Below are 27,454 nucleotides of genomic sequence, written 5' to 3' on the forward strand. Positions count from 1 at the left end.
AAGCTAGTACGAAAAGAGTTTTGGAAATAATCCAAGAGTTTGGTCAATTGGCAGGATTTAAATTGAATAAGTTAAAGACTAAGGTGTTGGAGAAAAATTTAACACAGACTGAAAAAGAAAGGTTTCAGAATGAGACGGGGTTGACTGTGGTTAAAAAAGTGAAATATTTGGGTGTGAATATGACAGCCAAGAATGTGAATTTATTTAAAGACAATTATGAAAAAACTTGGACAGAAGTGAAAAAAGACCTAGAGACATGGTCAAACTTGAAGCTTTCCTTGTTAGGTCGAATTGCAGTTATAAAAATGAATGTATTGCCAAGAATGTTGTTTTTGTTTCAAGCATTGCAGATAATGGATAAAATGGACTGTTTCAAGAAGTGGCAGAAAGATATATCTAAATTTGTCTGGCAGGGCAAGAAGCCCAGAATAAAATTTAAGATATTAACGGATTCAAAGGAAAGAGGGGGATTTGCCCTGCCAGACTTTAAATTGTACTATGAAGCGGCAGCTTTCTGCTGGCTTAAAGAATGGCTGCTTCTTGAAAACACAGACATTTTGGATTTGGAAGGATTTAATAACATTTTTGGGTGGCATGCATATTTGTGGTATGACAAGGTTAAAGCGCATAAAAGTTTCAAAAACCATATTGTCAGAAAAGCACTGCTGAATGTCTGGGTTAGATATAAGGACTTGTTGGAAAATAAGACTCCAAGATGGTTATCACCAATGGAAGCTAAGGCAGTGAAAAAGCTAAATATGGAGTCGAAATGGCCAAGATATTGGGAAATCTTGGAAAAGGAAGGGGATAAACTGAGATTGCAGAGTTTCGAAAAACTAAAAGAGAAGGTGAGAGATTGGTTACATTACCATCAAATAAATGAAGTGTTTAAATTAGACAGAAAAATAGGTTTCCAGGTGGAAAAGTCAAAACTAGAGACTGAACTGTTAGAATCCAGCACTAAGAACTTGTCAAAAATGTATAATCTGCTGCTGAAATGGAACACACAAGATGAAACGGTTAAATCAACTATGATTACATGGGCTCAGGACATTGGTCATAACATCATGTTTGTTGACTGGGAAAAGTTGTGGACCACTGGGTTGAAGTTTACGGCGTGTAACGCCTTAAGAGAAAACATAATGAAAATGATTTATAGGTGGTACATAACCCCAGTCAAACTTGCAAAGATCTACCATTTGCCTGATAATAAATGTTGGAAATGTAAGGAAAAGGAGGGCACATTCTTTCACCTCTGGTGGACATGCCCGAAGATTAAGGCATTCTGGGAAATGATTTATAATGAACTGAAAAAGGTATTTAAATATACTTTCCCCAAGAAACCAGAGGCCTTTCTCTTGGGTATTGTCGGCCAGGGGGTGCTAAGGACAGATACAACCTTCTTTATGTATGCTACAACAGCAGCTAGAATACTCATCGCAAAGTACTGGAAGACACAGGATCTACCCACACTGGAAGAATGGCAGATGAAGGTGATGGACTATATGAGCCTGGCAGAGATGACGAGCAGAATCCGAGACCAGGGAAGAGAAGCGGCGGAAGAAGAATGGAAAAAGTTTAAGGACTATTTAAAGAAATATTATAAAATTGGAGACAGTTAGAATGATGTTGGACTAAAATAAATGGTTACTATTAGTAATGATTATGACAAAGAGAATAAGGGTGATTAGCATAAATTTATAACAAAATAAGGTAAGATTTCGCTGAAAAACTGTAAGAATTTGGAATACAGAAACGGGAAGTAAGAGGAGGTCGAGGAAGAAAGGTTTAGAAATTGGGTTATGAAGTGGTACGTGTTTTTTGTTTTATTATTGTTGAATGTTTGTTTATGTATGTCTTGTTTCTGTTATATAAAAAATTGTTTAATAAAAATATCTTTAAAAAAAAAAGATATAGGTTGATTTTTGGCTCAGGCATTGGGTGTATATCTCTTCCAGGCCCCCCAGACCATAATAATAATAATAATAATAATAATAATAATAAATTTTTAAAGGGTAAGGGAACTCAGTTCCTGCTTATAAATAATAATTTAAAAAAACCTGCCCACAACTCCCTGGAAATTCTCCGCTGAGGGATGCTTCCAGATAGCCTGGGCTGTGACACAGGAAGCTTGAAGGGAATCATCCAAAATTGGATAAAGTCGAAAAATGTGAGGTGGTGCTTTGTCAACCTATACAATACCTACGTCTTTCCATTCCAGTGAGATGCAGGTGGCACTGTGGTCTAAACCACTGAGCCTCTTGGGCTTGCTGATCATAAGGTTGCTTTCGATTCCCGCGACGGGGTGTCCCAGCTCCTGCCAACCTAGCAGTTCGAAAGCACACCAGTGCAAGTAGATAAATAGGTACCGCTGTGGCGGGAAGGTAAACGGTGTTTCCATGCACTCTGGTTTCCATCACAGTGTTCCATTGCACCAGAAATGGTTTAGTCCTGCTGGCCACATGACCCAGAAAGCTGTCTGTGGACAAACGCTGGCTCCCTCGGCCTGAAAGCGAGATGAGCACCACAAACCCATAGTTGCTTTTGACTGGACTTAACTGTCCAGGGGTCCTTTACCTTTTTGCCTTTACCTTTCCATTCCAGCCCTGTCCCTCTAGCATTATTATTGCTATGAGGATGCAGGTTCCCTGGTAGTATTCATCAGGAAATGCTTTTCCTAGGATCATATACCATGCACTCTGGGAGAGCGTTGTTTATACTGCATTGTTTATACTCTAGGGTTGCCTCTGAGCACAGAAATTCCCATTGCTCAGCTGAGTTCATCACCCCTCTCCCATGGTTGTGGGGCAGGGGCACTCAGTCCATACCTGCCATAGGTGTGTGAGGCCATAGAAGGCACTCCCCACCACGTGCACGAGGAGGGATGTGCTGCTTCTAGAAACACCTTCAATAATAAAAAGGGTTTTTTGATGCTCAAATGGACCAATTCACATATTCAGCCAATGTATGCATCTGATCCTCTGCAGCCGGCACTTGGAAAACGACTCCACATTTCTGCCAGGCTCAGAAGGAATGGCATATTTATCACTCGCTGTGCCCTGCATTGATGCGCAGGCAGCGCCGCTCCCAGAGGAAGGCACAGCTGTTTGCGAAGTTTGATACTGTGGTTGCCAGGCAGTTGCCTCGGGACGGGTTTTGATGGTTGGGCACCAGCTGTTCCTCCTCGTAGCACTTGAGAAGGCAGGCCATAACTAAACCAGGCAGGGACAGCACCAGAATTTTTTTTAAAAAAATGGGGTGGGGTGGGGGGACACAGAGGAAGCAACGTGTATTTCTAGGTGGGTGAGTTGAGTTGTGTCCTGTATGCTAAGATCTCTGAAATAAAAATAATGGTATGTTAATGACCGAAGTTCAACAATGAAGGGCAGGTGAGAGCCAGTGTGGTGTAGTGGTTAAGAGCGGTAGTCTCGTAATCTGGGGAACCGGGTTCGCGTCTCCGCTCCTCCACATGCAGCTGCTGGGTGACCTTGGGCCAGTCACACTTCTCTGAAGTCTCTCAGCCCCACTCACCTCACAGAGTGTTTGTTGTGGGGGAGGAAGGGAAAGGAGAATGTTAGCCGCTTTGAGACTCCTTAAAAGGGAGTGAAAGGCGGGATATCAAATCCAAACTCTTCTTCTTCTTCTTCATGGAGGGAGGGGTTCTTTGCTTGAGGGGAGGCTTATGTGCCCTTCCCAGTGCTGCCTGTGAAACCAGGCCCTGTGGCTGCGAGCCTTTCCCGTTCTGCTGGAGGCTAGTGCAGCGTGAGCCACCTCAAGACACAAATACATGCATTCCCTGTTAGGCATGACAGCCCACAGTTGATGCAGCGTACAAAGGACAACAAACATTTCTAAATCAAATTCTAGTCCCCAGAAAAGTGGCTTGTCATGGTATCGGATTGGATGCTTTAACATGGATATTTATTCCTGCGAATGGAGCAAGTTATATGAAGTGTAGGTGTGTTCCCACAAGGCAAGACACAGTGATAGCAGCAAGAACCTTTATTGAACCAACAGAACTGGACAACAGGGGCAAAGCAACTGCTTATATACATTTTTGAAGGCATGGACCCCTCCCACTCCCAATGCCATTGGCTGTCTAAACTTCCAAGCTGCGAATCATGACTCAGAGTTTAAGGGCCAATGGCAGAGGCCCAAATCCTGAAATGTTCTGTGATTGGATATCATGTATCGAATCAGAACACAGGGGCTGAAAATCCTTAGTCCAGACTCAAGCTCAGGCAAACACAGACCACCAAATACATAGTGTTAACATGGATATTTATTCCTGCGATTAGAGCAAGTTATATATTATCTTAACCATTTTATTTATCGGGCACTCATGGGCACTTTTGCCCCAGACAAATCGCACCACTGGTATGGTAGGCCGGCTACTCTTTTCAGCAGCCATTTTGTGTTGGCACACACAATACGTCTATTGATAGATTCGTACCGGAGCCGCATACAGTGGTACCTCGGGTTAAGTACTTAATTCGTTCCGGAGGTCCGTTCTTAACCTGAAACTGTTCTTAACCTGAAGCACCACTTTAGCTAATGGGGCCTCCTGCTGCCACCGTGCCACCGGAGCCCGATTTCTGTTCTCATCCTGAAGCAAAGTTCTTAACCCGAGGTACTATTTCTGGGTTAGAGGAGTCTGTAACCTGAATCGTCTGTAACCTGAAGCATATGTAACCCGAGGTACCACTGTATATATTTTTGAAGCAAGAAAAGCACTAATGATAGCAATAAGATAGTGTCATTTCCTCCATCCTTGAGGAGAGCAGCTTTGTTATGGGGGTGTGTGAATGTGTTTCCTGGACATGGGGTGCTGCGCGAATGTTGGTGATGTGGAATGGAAAACCAGGAAAGGGAGAATGGAGTGGAATGGGAGCAACCAAGAGCAGAAGCACTCTTCGCAGCAACAGGTTAAGGCAAGTCCCACTTGTTTATCTCTACATCCATATTTCCAAAATATAAGCAGCGATTACTATGTGTAGCCATTTCCCCCCTGGTTTTGCTAGACTACAGATGTGTGATGCTCAGAGTACAGTGGTACCTCGGGTTACATACGCTTCAGGTTACATACACTTCAGGTTACACACTCCGCTAACCCAGAAATAGTGCTTCAGGTTAAGAACTTTGCTTCAGGATGAGAAGAGAAATCGGGCTCCGGCGGCGTGGCAGCAGCAGGAGGCCCCATTAGCTAAAGTGGTGCTTCAGGTTAAGAACAGTTTCAGGTTAAGTACGGACCTCCGGAACGAATTAAGTATTTAACCTGAGGTACCACTGTATGATGCCTTTTCTATGGCTCTTTCAGTGCCAGATGAAGACTTTTGTTATTCATCCCGGTTTCTAAATAACATTTCGAATCTGCTGTAGACTGCTGTGGCTTAGTGTGGTTTCAATACAAACCGTAAACTAGTTATACTGTCTTTGTTATGAGGAAAGCTTCTCTTTTGGTCCCCCCCCCCCTTTTATCGCTTACTGTTGATTTTAATTATTGCATCCTGTGTTTTCAGTATTGCCTTCACAAACCACTCAGGGAATGTTTATTGATGGGTAGTCAAATAATTTATTTTTAAAACACATGAATGCTCGTGTTAGATCAACACTGCTGGTGTTGCGAAGACACCCCCCCCCCCAGGGCTCACAATGGGGTTGTAATTAAGGGACAATGTTTCATTCACAAGAAATATGATCAGCCTAACACTGAAAGCATGAGGAATTTTGATTCTACGAAGTGCATCGGTTGCACTTGTTACCTAGGCATTCAAAGAACTATCTAATTAAAATATATGTCTCTGGAAAAAAAACGAAAAGAAAAGAAAAGGAGAATGTTACAGGGGGTGGGGAGGAAGAAAGGTGGTCTTGAAATTTAGGAAGCACTTGGCTTACTTGTTTCTACAGCGCGGCTGATACTGAGATTTGTTTCCCTTTCATCTCCTTCTCAGTAAAAGCAGCGCTGAGGCTTATCCCTTTAGCTTCCTCAGAACTTCCTTTCAGAATTCCCGATCTATTACCAGCACATTCACATACCAGAAACAAGATGCCTTTTCATGCTGTCAACCTTTTTCATCTGAAATGTAAATTAATTCTTGCCTTGACAGAGATCAAAGGGGGGGTATTAACCTTATTGGACCCTTCCCTCATCAGAATCCGTTCCAAAGACTATGAGGCTGGTGTTGTTGGGATGTGGGGAAAGGAGGGGGGGACGGGGGACGCACAGTCTTCAGTGTTATCTATGGCCCTCCTGCAGGCAGGTCCCCCTGTCTACAAGTTGCCATTTCAAAGGCAGTGGTTTCTTTTGTAAATGACCTTATCATTGCTTCATACTGTGTGAAAAATGATTTGCCTGAATAATTCTTCCAGGATTGGCCTGCTCATTTTAATTGTTGCAAGGGGCGGGGAGGGGGGAAGCCTTCATTCAGATTTCAGGATATCCTCTGAGTGGTTTTGACAGCAAGAGATCTTGGCCGGATAGAAAAATGTACATATGGCTTCTGATCGGGGGGGGGGGCTGAACCCCTCTTGATTTGTTCAGGTTGCTCATTTCCTTGCAGTGCGGTCTTTTGAGGGGGGCTGCATTTGCATTTTGAAAATAAACAGATGCCTTTCGCATACCCGAGCGGCTGGGCTAGGCGTTCTCAGTGGAACCAAGGAGAACAGCAGCAGACATCAGATGAAATGTTGGAATGGGTGGGGAGCAAATGTTTGTTTCTATCCTCCAGTGGGGATAGAAATTTTATTTATGTTTTTAAAAACCCAAATGCACTTGAGCATCCGTTCCCTGAGAGGAAATACAGTGGTACCTCGGGTTAAGAACTTTGTTTCAGGATGAGAACAGAAATCGTGCTCTGGCAGCGCGGCAGCAGCGGGAGGCCCCATTAGCTAAAGTGGTGCTTCAGGTTAAGAACAGTTTCAGGTTAAGTATGGACCCTCCAGAACGAATTAAGTACTTAACCTGAGGTACCACTGTATAGTGCTGCCACAGAACAAGTCACTGTAGAGTTGAGGAAGGAGAAAGCTGATCCTAGAATTTGAAGTCCTGCACTTATTTAAACTGTAAGTAAGGAGGTGGCTGCAGGATTAATAATTTCTGCTCATTGTTGCTCAGTCTCTCTCTGCTTTGATATAATTGCTATTGAATTTCCTTTTTTTTTACAAATTGACTTCAAATTAAACAGTCACATTGTTTCATTAGGTTAGAGTGTGGTGCTGATAACCCCAAGGTTGCAGGTTCAATCCCTGTATGTAAAAGGTAAAGGGACCCCTGACCATTAGGTCCAGTCATGGCCAACTCTAGGGTTGTGGCGCTCATCTCGCTTATTGGCCGAGGGAGCCAGCATACAGCTTCCGGGTCATGGGGCCAGCATGACTAAGCCACTTCTGGCGAACCAGAGCAACACATGGAAACACTGTTTACCTTCCCGCCGGATCGGTACCTATTTATCTACTTGCACTTTGACGTGCTTTCGAACTGCTAGGTGGGCAGGAGCAGGGACCAAGCAACGGGAGCTCACCCCGTCGCAGGGATTCGAACCGCCGACCTTCTGATCGGCAAGTCCTAGGCTCTGTGGTTTAACCCACAGCGCCACATGCATCCCTGTATGAGGCAGCTGCATATTCCTGCGTTGCAGAGGGCTGGACTAGATGATCCTCAGGGTCCCTTCCAGCTCTACAGTTCTAGGATTCTATATATTGACTTCCCACCCCCACTTCCCCAGTGTTCTTGTTCAAACCCTTTTCTCCTGTGTTATATACCAAACGTTTATCTATTCCAGAAATCCCTCTGATAACGATTACTTGTATCATTTTTCATCCTCTGCTCGTATCTCGAATCCTGCCCGCAGTTTCATTTGATTGTAGTACTTTTTCAAACAGTCCCAAAAAAGGCCTCCATTCTTCTATTAAAAAGTTCATCATTTTGATTTCTTAATATTGTTGTCGGCTTTGCGATTTCAGCATAGTCCGTTACATTTAAAAGCCATTCCTTCCTCATTGGTGCCTTCTATTCTTTCCATTTCAGTGCATATAGCATTCTAGCTACTCTTGTCACATCCATAAGTAGTTTGATTATTTTCTTCAGAATGTCCGTCCCTATTATCCTTATAAGAAAAGCTTTGGGTCTTTTGGGAATAGCCCATTTGAACATCTTCATTTCATTATTTATCATTTCCCAAAAACCTTTAGCTTTTCCCCCTTTTTTTTACATGTCCACCATATATGAAAAAAATGGCCCTTGCTTAGTCTCAAAAAATCTGGGCAGATGGGTGTAGCCTCTAGCACTCACTGCCCTCATAGTCTAGCCAGTGAAAAGCAGTCAGCTAACTTTTTTATGATTATTCCCCATCTTTTTCCCCTGACAAGGGCTTAGATAAAGGTGGCTTGCAGATAAAAATAAGAACAGCTTAAAAACATGGGAAGAATCTTTTAACAATTAAACATTGATAGAATCAAAACTCTCTCTCTTTCCACATAAAAAATCTAAAATGGCAAACAATTAAGAGAACTATCAGTCTAAGCAACATAGTTACATTAAACAGAAGTGCAAGCAAACAAATTTACTGTTACCTGGCATCTAAAAAGATGTTAGTTTTAATATACGCTTTGATTGCAACTTCCATCATCCGTAGCTACCATGACTCTGCTGCATTAGGGATCATGGGAGTTGTAGTCTAAACCATCCAGAGCAGTGATGGCCAAACTTGGGCCTCCAGTTGTTTTGGGACTACAATTCCCATCATACCCAACCACTGGTCCTGTTCGCTAGGGATTAGGGGAGTTGTAGTCCCAAAACAGCTGGAGGGTCAAGTTTGGTCATCACTGATCTAGACTAGAGGGTACCACTTGGGGTAAAAGGTAAAGGGACCCCTGACCGTTAGGCCCAGTCACGGATGACTCTGGGGTTGCGGCACTCATCTCGCTTTATTGGCCAAGGGAGCTGGCGTACAGCTTCAGGTCATGTGGCCAGCATGACTAAACCTCTTCTGGCAAAGCAGAGCAGCGCACGGAAACGCCGTTTAGCTTCCCGCCGGAGCAGTACCTATTTATCTACTTGCACTTTGACGTGCTTTCGAACTGTTAGGTTGGCAGGAGCAGGGACCGAGCAACGGGAGCTCACCCCGTCGCAGGGATTCGAACCGCTGACCTTCCGAACGGCAAACCCTAGGCTCTGTGGTTTAACCCACAGCGCCACCCGCATCCCTACCAGTCCCTACCAGTTGCGGTAGGCTTGCCTAAATCAGGTCCTACAGCACTGATTTCTCCTGGAGATAATTGGGGATTGGAGACGGAGGCACCCTCTTTCTTGTTTACCAAATTTGAACCACACCATGAATGACCGATACGCCTCAGCACGTTTTCTAGGAATGCAATGCACCCGTCTCCTGTACGTAACAGCAATCTTGATGTGCTGTCTGTTGAAGCTGAGGGGAGTCGCGTTTTATGTCAATACTGTATCAGTATTCCCAGTGCGCCAGGTACACTTCGCCCCCAAATGACTAATAATAAAATGATAGCAATATTCATTTCAAGTCTTACTCCGTTGGCCCTGAGTCTTAATAGTCCCATCATTAGCAATGCGAAGATGGGGATCTAATTCATTATGGCAGTGCATCGGAGAATATTATTAAATGCATAAGGTGAAAATAAAGTGGCAGCTGGTAATCATTCTTCTTCATTGATGTGGGTATTGTTCCTGGGGCACTAGCAGTGTGTGCCTGCTAATTTCACACTCCTTGAGCCAAGTGCTTAGTGTCAAAACCAGGGATAGTCAGCGATGCAAATAGCTGTGATGGCTCCTCTACCTGACGTCAGCTTTCCCTCCCACCCCTCTCTCCTGCCCACCCCTGCCTTCTTACGCTAACAGGATATTCTGTAAACATCTTTGCTGGGAAATGATTTGCATCTATCTAAACGCTACAGCGAGTGAGCTGTCCCTGGTATTCCTGCACCGTGGCGTGTTTCAAACCCATTCATATTTGCATTGATTTGCTGCTAGCATTATTTGTTCAGCAAAGTGGGAAGCAGGGAAGATCATAGGACTCTTTCATCAGCAGCTAGTTCTGCCAGTGGGCTGCTTTGGGAAAGGAGTTGAAGCTAGGGCCAAGCTTCTGCCGCAATCCCTGGCAAGTCCCAATAATAATAATAATAATAATAATAATAATAATAATAATAATAATTTATTATTTGTACCCCGCCCATCTGGCTGGGTTTTCCCAGCCACTCTGAGCGGCTTCCAACAAAGATTAAAAATACATCAAAATCAATGTAGCAACTCTCTTAATGTTTCTGCGTTCACAATTGGGGGTGGGAGCAAGCCTCATCACCCCCCTCAAGGGGTCAGATTTGGACCAGATCCACTGGTCATCTGATCTATATAACGCCTGCCTTGCAAGACCTTCGTGTCCTTTTCAAATCTGCCTTGAGTCTTTTGTTTCATAGCATCAGATCTTGCCATCACATCCATTCACAGACAGCTGGAACAAATGCTTCTTTTTCTCTGCATGATAGCCTCTGACAAACCTATCCCTACAGTGCCATGTGAAACTGCAGTACCAAAGTGACTTTGTGAACACAGTGGTTCTTCGTGTAGCCACCAATATTGAGGAAAGTGTTCTGCAGACCCTCCAAGTATTCCTGTTTTCCAGGGTCAGCCCCAGATTTACAGAAGCCATCTTGGTTTCTGATTTGATCCCAGAATGTTTCTTAGGCCGTCCCTATTATCACCAGAGAAATGTTGGAGGGTATGGAGTTATGCAACCCCCGAGCCAAGGAGATAAGTAACTATACAGCCATTAGAAGATATCTGAAGGCAGCCCTGTATAGGGAAGTTTTTTAATGTTTAATGACTTATTATGTTTTTATATATGCTAAAAGCTTCCCAGAGTGGCTGCAGCAACCCAGTCAGATGGGCGGCATATAAATAAAATAAAATAATGAAGATGATGATGAATAAGACATCCCTATTTTCATCAGAGAAATGTTGGAGGGTTTGGTTCTGCTGGTCTGCATTTATGTTTCTCCATAGAGTTGCAACCTTTGTTGTTTTTTTTAATGAATATTTATTAGATTTTCCAATTTTATATAAACACAAAAAGAAAAAGAAAAAGAAAAATATTAAAAACAATTCAGTTTCAATAACAGTTTTTCAATCACATGTTTCTTTGACTTCCTCATACCTCCCCTTCTTGTTCTCTAGTTCACCTTATTAATTCAGCAAATCCTAATCTCTTAACATTCCTTTTAAAATAAAACCTTATTTTCCATTCAACTTTTTTAAATTCAATAACATAAACCATTATAATCCCCATTATCTTTATCATAACAGCTAGTCCCCACCAAAGTTCAAACCAACATCTTTTCAAAGTTCATTAATTTTATAATATTTCTGTAGATAATCCTTAAATTTCTTCCAATCTTCTTCTGCTGACTTTTCTCCCTGGTCGCGGATTCTGCCGGTCATTTCTGCCAGTCCCATACAGTCGAGAGTTGCAACCTTTGAAACATTTATAAAAATGACAAATAATAGTTGTGTAAACTAGCCTATAGAATGAATCAGGACAAGAATGAGGGTTTCTTTTGTTTTTGGTTCTTTTTAAGAGAATAAAATGCTGCATGCTTTTAACTGAAGCAGTAAACGCTGCTGGAAAAATTGCAACATTACAAATGAGTTAAGAATCTGAAATACAAATCATCTGTTTATCTAATCAACAGGTGTGGGTGTTTAAAGACAATTTCTCAAAGTTCTAGCACATTATAGTATGAGCAACAAGCATAACCTAGAATAGATGGTTTCAAAAGGTGGTAGGACAGGATTAGGAATAGTTCATAATGGCTGGAGTGACCAGAGTGAAGGAGCAAGTTTAGTCCCTGTTGCAATCATGTCCCCATAAGGGCCCTTGTCTTTTTCCCTTTTAAGTGAATGGTTCATATTGCTTCATTGGTCTAATGCTGTGCCGGCAAGGCTGTCTTCTCCATACTTGTGGGGCTTCCTCAAGTGCGTATCATGTATGTAGTACACAGACACACACTGTTCCCTAGATTCTGCTCCTTGGTCACAGCAGAGTGTGACAGAACCTTGAGAAGTTGGGGGGGTGTATACACACACACACACACACACACACACACTGGTACCTCGGGTTACATACGCTTCAGGTTACATACGCTTCAGGTTACAAACTCTTCTAACCCAGAAATATTACCTCAGGTTAAGAACTTTGCTTCAGGATGAGAACAGAAATCGTGCTCTGGGGGCGCAGCAGCAGCAGGAAGCCCCATTAGCTAAAGTGGTGCTTCAGGTTAAGAACAGTTTCAAGTTAAGAACACACCTCCGGAACGAATTAAGTACAGTGGTACCTCGGGTTAAGTACTTAATTCGTTCTGGAGGTCCGTTCTTAACCTGAAACTGTTCTTAACCTGAAGCACCACTTTAGCTAATGGGGCCTCCTGCTGCCGCCGCACCACTGGAGCCCGATTTCTGTTCTTATCCTGAAGCAAAGTTCTTAACCTGAAGCACTATTTCTGGCTTAGTGGAGTGTGTAACCTGAAGCGTATGTAACCTGAAGTGTATGTAACCTGAAGCGTATGTAACCTGAGGTACCACTGTACTTAACCCGAGGTACCGCTGTATATATATATGGATTGATAAGTTGCTGATCAGCCCAGAGATGGAAAGATGACAAAGTCCCTACCAGAGAGGAATGGCAAATCAAGCTGTTGGAGTACGATGAAATGTCAAAACTGACCGGAAAACTCAGGAACCAAGAAGACAAAAACTTCAGTAAAGAATGGGGGGGGGGGTTATAATTTATTTAGGAGACCACTGTAAGCAGATGGAAACATTAGCAGGATTCTAATAACACTTATAATGTAGCAATTGTCATGGACAATATGGAGAGATATAGAACATGGATTATGAAACAATATGCAGTTGAAAAGGTTGACAAAAGGACCGATGGAGGGGATGGTGGGAAGTCCAGAGATTAGGATAAATCTCTAAATATGGATATATGTATTTTGTTTTGTTATAACTTTACACTTGTAAAATCAAATAAATATATTTCAAAAAAAGATAAGTTGCTGATCAAATAGATAGATATTTTTATTTTATTTTAGACTCTGCTCATTTGTAACATAACAATCTTTCCTGCACCACTGTTTGCTTCAGCTTGAGTCTACTGCATTTTAGACTGCAAACCTAACCATGTTTGCTCAGAAGGAAGTCCTGTTGAATTCCGTGGGATTAACGCTCAGGAAAGGGGGATTGCATGGCAGTGTTGCACTCAAGGAAAGTGGAATCCATGCCAAGGTTTTTCTCCCACCCTAGGGCCCTTGACATATAGAGACCATCCCTCCATACAGACACCACCCATCACAATGGAGCATGTTTAGTTAGCGCTATGAACAAATTAATTTTGTTTCTCAGGCCTTGGACAAATATGTTTGTCCTTCTTCTGCTGCAACAGTACAGGGACTCTTGCGCCATGTTTTAACCTTACCTTTCTTTCTGTCTGCTTAGCTTTCAGGGGATACTTAGCTCGCAAAAAATACACGAGAATGAAGAAGAACAGTGGCTGCCCATTGGATACACAGCCCATGAGCTTTGCTTCCGGTCTGAGTTGCGAAGAAAACTGGTGAGTTTTGGTTAGTCTGTCCAAAGAGAGGTGAGAGGGAAAGTGTGTGGAAACAAAAAATGCTTATTCTCTGAATCACTGGACTTCTTTGCACATTAAATGGCAACAAACCATGTCATCATCATCATCATCATCATCATTTATCATCTATACCCTGCCCATCTGGCTGGGTTTCCCCAGGCTCTCTGGGCAGCTCCCATCAGAATAATAATACAGTGGTACCTTGGGTTACATACGCTTCAGGTTACAGACTCCGCTAACCCAGAAATAGTGCTTCAGGTTAAGAACTTTGCTTCAGGATGAGAACAGAAATCGTGTTCCGGCGGCGCAGCAGCAGCAGCAGCAGGAGGCCCCATTAGCTAAAGTGGTGCTTCAGGTTAAGAACAGTTTCAGGTTAAGAATGGACCTCCGGAACGAATTAAGTACTTAACCCAAGGTACCACTGTAATAATAATAATAATAATAATAATAATAATAATAATAATAATGCGATAAAACATTAAAAACTTCCCTAAACAGGGCTGCCTTCATATGTCTTCTAAAAGTCAAGTAGTTGTTTATTTCCTTGACATCTGATGGGAGGGCGTTCCACAGGGCAGGTGCCACTGCCAAGAAGGCCCTCTGCCTGGTTCCCTGTAACTTGGCTTCTCGCTGTGAAGGAACCACCCGAAGGCCGTTGGAGCTGGACTTCAGTGTCCAGGCAGAACGATGGGGGTGAAGACACTCTTTTTTTTCCCAAATAATTTTTATTAACAGGCCAATCAAATCACATTAATTCCAAATCACATTGGTTCCAAATTATACAGCCAGATTTTTAAAATTTTATTGGGGGTACCCATACTTCGAGCTCCGAAAGGGATCCAAACATCACTCTTGTTGCTGCTTTAATTACACAGTTCCATCCTGTTCTGTCCAGATAGTCTCTTTGTTATTTTCCTCATCTTCTTGTTGTTATCATATATTCCTTTCTTTGTGATCTCTGATAATCTTCACAAGCGGGTTGAAAACAAACATCTCCTGTGTGGATTTTACACTCTCCAAGAGCCATATCACATAAAGGACAGACGCCATTTCCACACTTCCACAAAAAACATTCCCACAGTCTGTCCGCTGATTTTCACAGGCCTGCGAAACTGTATCTCAGGGGGCCCTGCCAGGTCAAATCCACATTCCGATAACCATACATTCACATTCTGATGACCATGGTCCTCCTCCCCCTCGTCCTCCTGTGAGCAGGCCTGTCTTAACAAATCTCCATTTGAAACTGCGTCACAAAGCTTTCTTTCCATCAGACGTTCCCACCAGTCCTCTCTTTGATCAGTAATTTATTTCCACACAGTTCTTAATCTCCTGCTTGTGATAAGTAATTTGCAACGATTCTTTCTCTCTGGGAGGGAGGATTATTGGGTACTCACATAAGACAAAAAAAAAAGAAAAGTTTTTCCTCCCCCCCTTTCTGTTTCGCTCCGACATACCGATCTTTTAATGATGAGTCTTCACTTGATTTATTGTCCAGCCCGTCGCTCCACTCACAGAGATCCCATTAATCAGCAGTCTTTACTCCCGATCTTCACTTGAAGTATGTGCATTTGCTTCTGTTTCCAATTATATATTTTGAATTGATGCAAACCAGTGCGCGATCAGAGACAGCGTCCGGGAGAGCCAGACCCACCCGAGGGCTTCGTGCCTAGTGCCCTCACCCCATTCTTTCGAATCTGGGGGTGAATTATGGGCACAGCAGGCAAGGCAGTCCCCCCCATTCCCTTGGGGGGGCAAGGGAGGCTGCATACTCCCATCACAGCCTCTTAATTACCTCATGTGGGTCGGAGAGATGTTATTGTCGGCCATCTTCCAATGCGCCCCCTGGTGACCCCCCGGGGGTGAAGACACTCCTTAAGGTATGGTCACTCAGTAGAGAGCTGCGGAAGGGCTGTAGTTGATTGGTTGTCACTGCTGTTTGTGTGCTGGCGATTGGCTGATTCTGCCAGCGAGAGATAGACAGCTTGTTAGACGCGCGCGTGGGTCATCTCAATCAATCTTGTATGCAGCTGTATCGTGCCGTATGTATCGTGTTAAGATGCCAATTGTGGCTTATAATGCTCACCTTCAGCTTGTGGTCAATGAATTTTGAAAGATTGGTTCTGTAGAGTGCTGGACACATGCCTTAATGACCATTGGATTTATATGAGAATCACAAAAATTTTTCACAGAAGAAGAGTCTTAGTTCCATGGGAAATTAAGATCTATGCCTATTTTCTAGGTTTTTTTGGCCCAATAAAAGTCCCACCCCTCCACATGTGGCTGCTGCTGCTAACCATATGGCTGTTGAGTCACAAAGGAAACAGGAAGGATGATGAAAAATAATATTTCAGTGTTAAATTTAGTTGCTTTTGGTATGTCCATGTGGTCCCATAGATGCAGGCTTGCTGTATTGTTACTCCAAAATTCAATTCTGTGTGTCGTTCAGGACATATCCAGGGCTAGCAAGTAAATCGGGTCCTCCCTTAAAGAGGGCACGTATTGCAGTGAGACCTGGACAACCGACACCCTGTGTTGTGGGTGGGTACGATTGGTCAGCCACAACACCCGATTGGTAGGTCCCTCAAAGCTGGGTGCAATCTGGCCAATGGGACGCAGTCCAAACAGTTCGAGGGACCTATTTATGCCCATGTACATGACCCAGACCTTCCTCTTTCGGCGTATGCATTCGGAACACCTGCCCACCTCTCCCTACTTTTAGGGCTTTGCGCTTGACCTTGCTGTGCCGTTGTGTGTCGTCTGTCGTTGGGACAGGGGCACGGCAGGAATTTCCCCCACTTGGCTGATTGGCTGTTGCCATTTGGGTTTCGACCTGCCGCATAGCAAATCGTCACAACTTGCAAGGTTGCGGATAGGCTCTGGTTCAAGCGATAGGGATGGGAGAATGCTCTCACCATCCCTATGTGAAAGGTATTCCATTAAAGGAATCCAGGGATTCGATGGTTTAGTCAACCCCTGAGAGGGGGTTGTGCCCGTGCCTGAGTCCAGGGGGACATTTGGGTGGCAGAGTTAGCCCGTTCCCGGCTTTCCGCTTATCCAGGTGTTCACCCTTGGCTGACCTATGCTGGAACCCTGGGTCAGCGCTACCTGCATGGCAGGAAGCTAGTCGAACCAGAGCCTATGCAACCAGTCACTTTCTGTAATCAATAAAGTTGTGGCCTAAATTCTGCCAAAAACCAAACCAAAATTTGAATCATGTGTGAATTTATTTAGCGGGGAGGTCTCTGGGTCTGAACACGCAAATGCTCAAGGTGGGGTTCAGCAATCCGTGGGCTGATATCCCATCACAACCTGTAGCTGGACAGTGGAGCTTCAAAAAGCCTGTGGTCATTGCTAATGCACATTCAATCCTTTGCCTTGACACTTTCAGATGCTGTGAACTGGTCTTACACTTGGCTATCATCAACGGCAAAACTGAGAAATATATATATATATATATATATATATATACACAGTGGTACCTCGCAAGACGAATGCCTCGTAAGACGAAAAACTCGCAAGACGAAAGAGTTTTTCGTTTTTTGAGTTGCTTCACAAGACGAATTTCCCTATGGGCTTGCTTCGCAAGACGAAAACGTCTTGCAAGTTTGTTTCCTTTTTCTTAAAACCGTTAATACACAGGGTGCATTGCTTGAAGAGGTGCAGTTGTGACTTGACTTCGAGGAGCAACTCATAGCACGTGGTGTGGTAGCCTTTTTTGAGGTTTTTGAAGACTTTGGTGATTTTTGAAGCTTTTCCAAAACTTCTTTTGCAGCCATTTGGTAAGTTAAACTTTTAAAACTTATTTGGGGGTTTTTGGATTTGGGGTTGGGGTGTTTGGAATTCAAGGACTTGGTGTTGGGGAGGGGTTTGCAAGAATCTGGAAGCTTGTGTTTTTTTCCCTGCATTTTTATGATTTTTTGTGACCATTGGGGCACTCTGCTGTTGTTGCGACTGATGTAGCCAAGGGAGTCACCAGGATCGTGAAGAACCGCCCAGCTGTTCTGGAGGAGGTGGAGAAGTTGCTGCTCATCTGGTTAGAAGAGAAGCAGCGTGCAGGGGACACAGTGACTGAGGCCGTCATTTGTGAGAAGGCCAAGGCCTTGCACGCAGACCTCGTCCGGCAACAGCCAGGAACCTCAGGCGAGCCAGAAGTCTTCAAGGCAAGCAGAGGCTGGTTTGACCGGTTCAAGACGAGATCTGGAATCCACAGCGTGGTCAGGCATGGAGAGGCTGCCAGTTCCGATGTTCCTGCGGCTGAAGACTTTGCAGCGGAGTTCCTGGAGGTTGTGACGATGGAGGGCTACGTTCCACAGCAGGTCTTCAACTGCGACGAGACCGGGCTGTTTTGGAAGAGGATGCCCAAAAGGACTTTCATCACTCAGGAGGAGGCCAAGTTGCCTGGCCACAAGCCCATGAAGGACCGTCTGACCCTGCTCTTCTGTGCCAACGCAAGCGGCGACCTGAAGATCAAGCCCCTGCTGGTGTACCACTCGGAGAACCCACGGGCCTTCAAGAAACACAAGGTCGACAAGGAGCAGCTGAGTGTCATGTGGCGATCCAACAGTAAGGCTTGGGTCACACGTGTGCTGTTTGTGGACTGGGTCAATCTTGCTTTTGGCCCTGCTGTCAAACAGTACCTGCTGGACAACGACCTGCCGCTGAAGGCTTTGTTTCTGATGGACAATGCTCCTGCTCATCCTAAAGGCCTTGAGGAGGGCTTGTTGGAGGAGTTCAGCTTCATCAACATCATGTTCCTGCCGCCTAACACCACGCCACTGCTCCAGCCGATGGATCAGCAGCTCATCGCCAATTTCAAAAAACTCTACACCAAGGAGCTTTTCAGGCGATGCTTCGCGGTGACTGATTGCACCAACATCACCCTGCGGGAATTCTGGAAGGACCACTTCGACATCGTCACCTGCTTGAAGATGATCACCACGGCCTGGGACGGGATCAACCAGAGAAATTTGAATTGCGCTTGGCGCAGCCTGTGGCTGGACTGTGTGGCACCAAGTGACTCTGATGCACCAGAGTCAACAGTGGTGCAGGACATTGTTTCCTTGGGGAGGACCATGGGCCTGGAGGTCACAGAGGAGGACGTCAGCGAGCTGGTGGAGGAGCACGACCACGAGCTGACCACCCAGGAGCTGGTCGAACTGCAGGCAGAGGCTGCGCAGGAGCAGGCCTCGCTGGAAGAGGAGGAAGCAACTGAGGAACGGCTGTCCTCCAAAGAACTGAGGGACATTTGCCAGAAGTGGAAAGATGTGCAGGCTTTTGCACAGCGGCACCACCCTGACAAGGACCTGACACGTGACCTTGCGAACACTTTTGATACGAGGGTCATGTCGTCTTTCAGGGAGGTGCTGAAAAGGCGGATGAAGCAGCAGACCATGGACAGGTTCTTCAGCAAGAAGCAAAGAGTGGAAGAGGAACCTTCTTTGAATTGTCCCCCAGAGTCTTAGAAAATGTATGTACAGTACTGTACACTTTGGTATTTTTAAATGCTTTTCTGTCATGTTTAGAAACTTAAATTATTGTTCCTTCAGTTTTTGAAATGCTCTTTACAGTATGTGTGACTTTAAAGAGCACTTAATAAACTCTTTTTGTACCAAATTTGGCTTTGTTTGGACTTTTTTTGACCATAGGAACGCATTAATTGATTTTCAATGCATTCCTATGGGAATCCGTGCTTCGCAAGACGAAAAATTCGCAAGACGAAAAAACTCGCAGAACGAATTAATTTCGTCTTGCGAGACACCACTGTATATATATATGAGAATCTATATCCCGCCCTTCTAGTGCATTACTGAGGGTGACTTCCAGTGATGAAAACTATACAATAGAATAACTCTTAATTTTAAAAAAATTACAGCACTATTTTTCTAGAAAAAGATTTGCCAAAACCCACAATGAACACCTCTCTTGTTCTCTTAGAATGGCAATGGCACCCACCTGAGAGGTGCCAGAACTGGGTTCTGGTAAGTTCTAGCGTAAAAGGACCCTGCCAATATAACATAAAAGAGAGACAAACACAGCAGATAATATAAAGTCACGCAGAAACATTGGATAGTATTACAAAGTGCTGGAGGGTACTGATGTTTTAAAGATGATACCAATACAGTGGTACCTCGGGTTACTTATGCTTCAGGTTACAGACTCCGCTAACCCAGAAATAGTGCTTCAGGTTAAGAACTTTGCTTCAGGGTAAGAACAGAAATCGTGCTCTGGTGGTGCGGCGGCAGCAGGAGGCCCCATTAGCTAAAGTAGTGCTTCAGGTTAAGAACAGTTTCAGGTTAAGAACGGACCTCCGGAATGAATTAAGTACTTAACCCGAGGTACCATTGTATCTGGGCTATCCAATTTTCACAAGAATCCCTGAAACAGATAATCAATCATTCAAAGATTATTTTTCTGAAAGCTCACTACCTATATAATATTTTGGGTTTTTTATATTTTGCTAAATGCTTCTTATATTGATGAAAGAGTTGCTTGATTAACCAAACACATCTGAAAGCTGTCAGCAGGCTACCAACAGGAATGTCAAAATATGGTTATGTTTTTGTGAAAACCGTATTTAAGACTTGTAATGAAATGAGAGGAAGAATAAGCTGCTGGCACTGTGCAGTGGAAAACTGTCATGGGGGAGAGAGATGTGTTCTAGGAAGCTCCACTGTCAGAAACACATGTAATGACCAATATTTGCAAGGAAAATATGGAGAGCTCAAACTGGGCAAAGCCTCACACAGCTTTGCTTTGCAGAACACAAAGTGAGCTCTGCGTATCTGTAAGCACAGGCAAAATCTTTGGCTCAATTCCACTGTCCACAGAGTATGTTGCTTTTGTTTAGCCTTTTTAAAAAAGAAAAAAAAATGATATTTTTTTTTTAATGGGAAACAACTCAAAACTACATTACTTGGGAGTGCTTTTTGCTCTTTTCGGATGTAGTATTAAAGCTATTCTGAAAAATATTTCCATTTATTCGTGACCATCTACACAGATCTGTTTATAAGTGGCTATTTCTCAAATCTTGAGCAACACGTAAGATTAAATCTAGCCAACTCAGTGCAATTCCTTCTTTAACACACGTATTTATTGAATCTTGAAATTGCCTATCTTTGTTGTAACTTGTGTGAGTAGTTCAGGATAGTCAATCAAGAAAAAGTATTACCCCGCAAAGGGGACAAGGTTTGCAAATGCTACTTTACATGTAAGATGCGAATTTAGAAATGATTACTATAATTTAAATAGAAATACATGTCATCCTAGTGGGGAAGACTGACCTTAAATGTTGATAGGTAACTTCAAGGCCCCTGCTCTCTCTTCTTAGGAATCCTTATCTTTAAATCAGATTTGATCCAGACACCACAGCCTTTCAGATAGAGGAGTCAGTCACCAGCCCTTCAAACAGAATACCATCTTCTATAAAGTAGGCCATTACCTAGAGTAGTTGAAGTCACCTATCTCTACAAAAAAAAAAATCTGCTTCAGCAGCCTTCCAGATTTCTCTTTCCCTTACGATTGCAATCAGAGTTTTGGTCAGGGGGATGAAGTGTCCCCCATATTAAATTACTTTTTTGGGGGGGAGGCTTGGTCATAGCTGTCAACTTTTCCCTTTTCTTGTGAGGAATCCTATTCGGAATAAGGGAATTTCCCTTAAAAAAAGGGAAACATTGACAGCTATAATATAATAATGATAATAATGATAATGATGATGATGATAATAATAATAATAATAATAATAATAATAATAATAATAATAATAATAATTTATTTATTTGTACCCCGCCCATCTGGCTGGGTTTCCCCAGCCACTCTGGGCGGCTTCCACAGAGACCAAAAATACACTAAAATGTCACACATTAAAAACTTCCCTGAACAGGGCTGCCTTCAGATGTCTTCTGAATGTCAGGTAGTTGTTTATCTCTTTGACATCTGGTGGGAGGGCGTTCCACAGGGTGGGGGCCACTACTGAGAAGGCCCTCTGCCTGGTTCCCTGTAACCTCACTTCTCGCAGGGAGGGAACCGCCAGAAGGCCCTCGGTGCTGGATCTCAGTGTCCGGGCTGAACGATGGGGGTGGAGACGCTCCTTCAGGTATACAGGACCGAGGCCCGCTATGGGCTTGGTATCTCTTCCTGCAGTGATTCTGAGGAGAAATCCTCACTTTTTAGCTGAGGAAGTCCTAAGAATTTGCCTGTTGCTGAATTGCTCACTTGATATGCAGTCTTTAGTCACAAGAGAAGACTCTCTTCTGCGGTTCAGTTTTTGTCTGAGTGGCATTTTGAAAAGGGAAGCAGATGATTTACATTCACGTGATGGCACCATTTATCATTTCAACTCATCCGACAATATCTCTAAACAAAGTATTACAATACAACTCACTGTACCTGTCAAGATCTAATGGATGCCTCAAAAGAACATGATACATTCAACACATGCAAAACCTTTCCCACACCAGATCAAAGGGAGCAACGGCGCTTGTATTTGATTTTTGCATTGACAAAGTTGAAAGGGTTGATGGAGTCTGTTTTTTTAATATTTATAAAAAAATCAAATGTAGATTGTACGATGTTTCTGGTAGCAACACAGTAACGCCAAGTAAAATAATTCATCGGTTGATTATTTTTTGTATTTATATTAGCAAATATGTTCACAGAAACTAGATGCTGATGAGAATTATAAAAATCTATGGGTGTTTACTTAGTTCCACAGACTTTATTGGGGATTGCTTCTAAGGAAGCACACACAGGAGTGCAGTCCTTGACTCTAGATTTTGGACATAGTTTTATAAACCCAAGGTCAAGAACCAACACGAACCGCTAAGGCAATTGGATTATTTATTTGATTGATTAATATTCAACCTTTTTCCCAGTGCAGGACTCGAGATGGCTCACAGCATAAACCAAAAACATGCAATAAACATAAACACTTTTTTAAAGTAAGTTATTGTATTTATTCCAAAGGCCTCTTTCCCTTGCAGTCCCCGGCACCACCACTGCAGTTTACATTTGGAGAGTCCCCCAACTCCCTGGTCCTGAATGGGGTAACTGTGACCCTGAAGGACCAGGTGTGCAGTCTGGGAGTCATTCTGGACTCACAGCTGTCAATGGAGGCGCAGGTTAATTCTGCGTCCAGGGCAGCTACCTTTGAAGGTGACCTGGAAGCTACAACTAATCCAGAATGCGGCAGCTAGGCTGGTGACTGGGAGTGGCCGCCAAGACCACATAACACTGGTCCTGAAAGACCTACATTGGCTCCCAGTACATTTAAGTCCACTCAAAGGAGACTATGGGGTTGCGGCGCTCATCTCGCTTTCAGACTGAGGAAGCCGGCATTTGTCCACAGACAGCTTTCCAGGTCATGTGGCCAACATGACTAAACAACTTCTGGTGCAACGGAACACCGTGACAGAAACCAGAGCGCACAGAAACGCTGTTTACCTTCCCGCCGCAGCGGTACCTATTTATCTACTTGCACTTTTGGGCATGCTTTCTAACTGCTAGGTTGGCAGGAGCTGGGACAGAGCAACGGGAGCTCACCCGTCACGGGGATTCGAACCGCCGACCTTCCGATCGGCAAGCCCAAGAGGCTCAGTGGTTTAGACCACAGCACCACCTAGACCACAGCACCATCCGCGTCCCTTCACAACAGTAGCATATCAACACTGCCAGTGCATTACACAATTCAGATGATAGAACCACATTCAGAAGGATATAATACAGCTGAAGACAGTCAAAGAAATAATAAGTCCACATATCAAATATGGGTGGTGGAACATTTTTCTCAATAAAAAAAGAAGCTGCAACGTTTTGGGGAAAGGACAGGCATAGGTGTGATCTATGCGAACAACTAACTCCTGTCACAGTGAAGTGGCCCATTCATTTCAAGAATCTGTCCTGCATGGTACATTTGTAGGTGATGAATGTTCCCATTGACTTCAGCAGCCGCAGGATGAGGTCTTAACGAATTAAGTGGCCAAGCAGAGGTGCAGTGAAATCCTTTTAGCCACAAGCCACAAATTACATAAGCCAACACACTGGGAAATAGGTACTTGAGAGGAACTACTGCCTCTTTATGGTTTGTGGCTCTTTCCATCGTTGTCCTTAATTAAACCAGGCTTCCAGGAAAGCATAACTTGTTGTTTTGTTACACAACAAGTTTTGTTTCATTTCTCCCAGGACTAAATTGGTGATAGGGTTCAGCTCCCACCGTCTGTTTTCAAGACCAGGACTTAACCCTGGGATATGGGGTGGGGGCGTGGGGGAACACCCAGAAAAAATGCCCCTGAAAAAGTTCAGACTTACTTCCCGCTCCATGTTTTCCCTACACCATTACATGTTATCATTCTCATGGGGCAAGGCTGGCCCAAGACATTTTTGCACCTGAGGCAGGTCTCAAAATGGTGCCCCCTTCCCCGCCAGGGAAGAAGGGTGAAGGAAGATGTACATTAGGAACGAGGGCGAGGGCGGGAAGAAAGATTGACATTGGGATCTGCTGCCTGAGGCAGTCGCCTCATGTTTGCCTCATGGGTGGGCCAGCCCTGTCATGGGGCATTCCAGCCAAATTTCCAAGTTGCTCTTTGCAACAGTGGCAACGTGTTTTGCCTTGTCTCTAATTTTTACTACAGTGGTACCTCGGGTTAAGTACTTAATTCGTTCCGGAGGTCCATTCTTAACCTGAAACTGTTCTTAACCTGAAGCACCACTTTAGCTAATGGGGCCTCCTGCTGCCGCTGCGCTGCCGCTGCACGATTTCTGTGTTCTCTTTTTTTTTTTAAATGAAATTTTATTCAAATTTCAAAAAAAGAGTTTACAAAAATAATAAGATAATAAAGAAAGAAAACAAACAATAAAAAATACAGAGTAGAAAAAAAGAAAATAGAAAAAACAGTAAAATAATGAGTCCATCTTTCAATGTCTTATTTTTCCTTCACTTGTTTCCCTGACCTCCTCTCACCTCCCTTTTTTGTATTCCATTTCGAATGGTTAATTCAGCAAATCCTTTCCCTCTTTGTTTTTATCTTAGTTCTTTATCTTAACATATTACAACCTTATAATTTCATCTATTTAATAAATCAATTTTTCATACTCCTTTTTAACATTATTACTAAGACCGCTTCATTTCATTCCAGCATCATTTTAACATTCATTAATTTTGCAATGTTCCTGTAAATAGTCCTTAAATTTCTTCCAGTCTTCTTCCACCGACTCCTCTCCCTGGTCTCGGATTCTGCCAGTCATTTCCACCAATTCCATATAGTCCATCACTTTCATCTACCATTCTTCCAGAGTGGGTAAATCTTGTGTCTTCCAATACATTGCAATAAGTATTCTTGCTGCTGTTGTGGCGTACATAAAAAAAGTTCTATCCTTCTTTAACACCAATTGGCCGACCATGCCCAGGAGAAAAGCCTCTGGTTTCTTCAAGAAGGTATATTTAAATACCTTTTTCATTTCATTATAGATCATCTCCCAGAAAGCCTTCGCAACAGTGGCAACGTGTTTTGCCTTGTCTCTAATTTTTACTACAGTGGTACCTCGGGTTAAGTACTTAATTCGTTCCGGAGGTCCATTCTTAACCTGAAACTGTTCTTAACCTGAAGCACCACTTTAGCTAATGGGGCCTCCTGCTGCCGCTGCGCTGCCGCTGCACGATTTCTGTTCTCACCCTGAAGCAAAGTTCTTAACCTGAAGCACTATTTCTGGGTTAGCGGAGTCTGTAACCTGAAGCGTATGTAACCTGAAGCGTATGTAACCCGAGGTTCCACTGTATTTAGTACTTGATTTTATTTTTGTTTATGAGACGCCACACAGTACAAATTCCATAGGTATTGCTCACAAAAAAGGTAAAAATGTAACAGTGGATAAAAAAAGATAAATTAATGAAAAGCCCTCATCCACTTCTGTTTCCTGAAAGTGCCGCAGGTTCCACCTACCCACCCCACCTGAAAATCACCCCAATGCCCCATGGCATTGGGAGGGGAGGGGAATTCACCCAGACACAATATATTTGCACATATGTCAATACTGATATAAGTTTGGCTGCCAGATTCCTGTGAATGGATCTGTGGTCGTTACCATTTTGCCTAAAGAGCTGCTTGACAAAAGTTAATAATTTGATTTAAAAACCAAAGAAACTCACACATTAATGTTCCTTTAACTGCTTTGGATGTTTCCTAAATGGACAACACACTGCAGCGTTGGGGATCAGACACTAATACGATCTAGGGATATGGTTTTTTTGGTGGGGTGAGGATTTTTGAGCTGAGAGACAGAAATAGATGAGAGCTGAGAGTTACTAGTTTGAAATGCCTGGAAGAGGGGGGCTCTAGGAATACAGTGGTACCTCAGGTTAAGAACTTAATTCGTTCCGGAGGTCAGTTCTTAACCTGAAACTGTTCGTAACCTGAAGCACTACTTTAGCTAATGGGGCCTCCTGCTGCCGCTGCGCAGCCGCTGCGCGATTTCTGTTCTCATCCTGAAGCAAAGTTCTTAACCCGAGGTAATATTTCTGGGTTAGCGGAGTCTGTAACCTGAAGCGTCTGTAACCTGAAGCATCTTTAACCCAAGGTACCACTGTACCTGTTTGTCTTGTGTATATACACTGCTTGTATATTCATGAATGCAGCAAAGATGGCAAAGATGCCATAAGTCTCCAGGGATTTTCTAGCCAATCCCCTGGATTTTTCCACCTCCTCAGCGAAGTTGGGAGCATGTGAGAATGTTTACAGAGTAAAATTTCAACTTGAGGGTAACCAAAGAGGTGATAAGTGTGGGGGGGTGGGGAAGAAAATGCCATAAGCTACTTAGAGCTTTGTTTCTTATTTTCGTGTTTGGGAGCTTGCAGTTGTCTCCTGAAGAGACAAGCTACATAGGGCATTGAATTAAAAAAGGGGCTTGCCTCTTCGAAAGGTAGCAGAGACATGCAAACAAACAAAGTTTTGGCTGCATGTGCAATTCCCCTGCATATCACGACTATTGATCCTAACCAATGTTCTTACTGAAGGAGACCTGTTGTTTTATTAATTTTAAAGCAATGTGTTCCATGCACAATCATGATATATACATTATGCTTTTAATATTTTAAAAAGTAAATTCAGAAGTGTGTGTGTGTATATATACATGTACACACACATACACACCTTGATAATTATACGGTGGAACCTTGGTTCTCGAACGGCTTAGTTGACGAACAAATTGGCTCCTGAACGCTGAAAACCCAGAAGTAAGTGTTGCGGTTTTCAAACGTTTTTCAGAAGTCGAATGTCCAACACGGCTTCCGCTTGATTGCAGGAAGCTCCTGCAGCCAATTGGAAGCCACGCCTTGGTTTTCAAACATTTTGGAAGTCGAACGGACTTCTGGAACAGATTACGTTCGAGAACCAAGGTGCCACTGTACTAGGTTTTATTTATAATGCAATTGTTGTATTGTGAGTTTGATTTTGTGTTTCCCACCCTGGTATCATTTGTTTGATGTTGTTTGATGAATGGTAGGTGAGCCATGAAATGAAATTAAATAAAGTAAAATAAAACAGCAATTTGCTTACCTAATGAGGAAGCATGATTGATGGGTTGGGCACATGTGGATAATTTTATTTAAAAAAAAGAGAGAAATAGTAGTAGTATTAAAATGACGACAATGATTATAACTTCTTGTGTTTTAGGCAGCAAAGCAACAGCACAACTTCTCCTACAGAGCTGGGTTTTCTCGACAAACAAACAAGCAAGGTACTATGAAGCTCAGACTCTGAAACGACATGAAATCCCTGCATCTACAGTTCTGAAGTGTGTTCACGGTTGCT

The 27,454-nt window shown here is 43.4% G+C and overlaps 1 protein-coding gene across 1 annotated transcript in view; it reads left to right on the forward strand.

The window, feature by feature from the left end:
- The window catches only part of MYO3B (myosin IIIB), a 299,815-nt gene that overhangs the window by 204,536 nt on the left and 67,825 nt on the right, over positions 1 to 27,454 (forward strand). The window contains exons 31-32 of the mRNA XM_083626396.1: positions 13,520 to 13,634; positions 27,317 to 27,380. Of these exons, the coding sequence (XP_083482522.1) occupies positions 13,520 to 13,634; positions 27,317 to 27,380 (179 nt within the window). The remainder of the gene's footprint in view (positions 1 to 13,519; positions 13,635 to 27,316; positions 27,381 to 27,454) is intronic.

The sequence above is a fragment of the Podarcis filfolensis genome (assembly GCF_964270895.1).
Source record: "Podarcis filfolensis genome assembly, chromosome: 1".
Lineage (NCBI taxonomy): Eukaryota > Metazoa > Chordata > Lepidosauria > Squamata > Lacertidae > Podarcis > Podarcis filfolensis.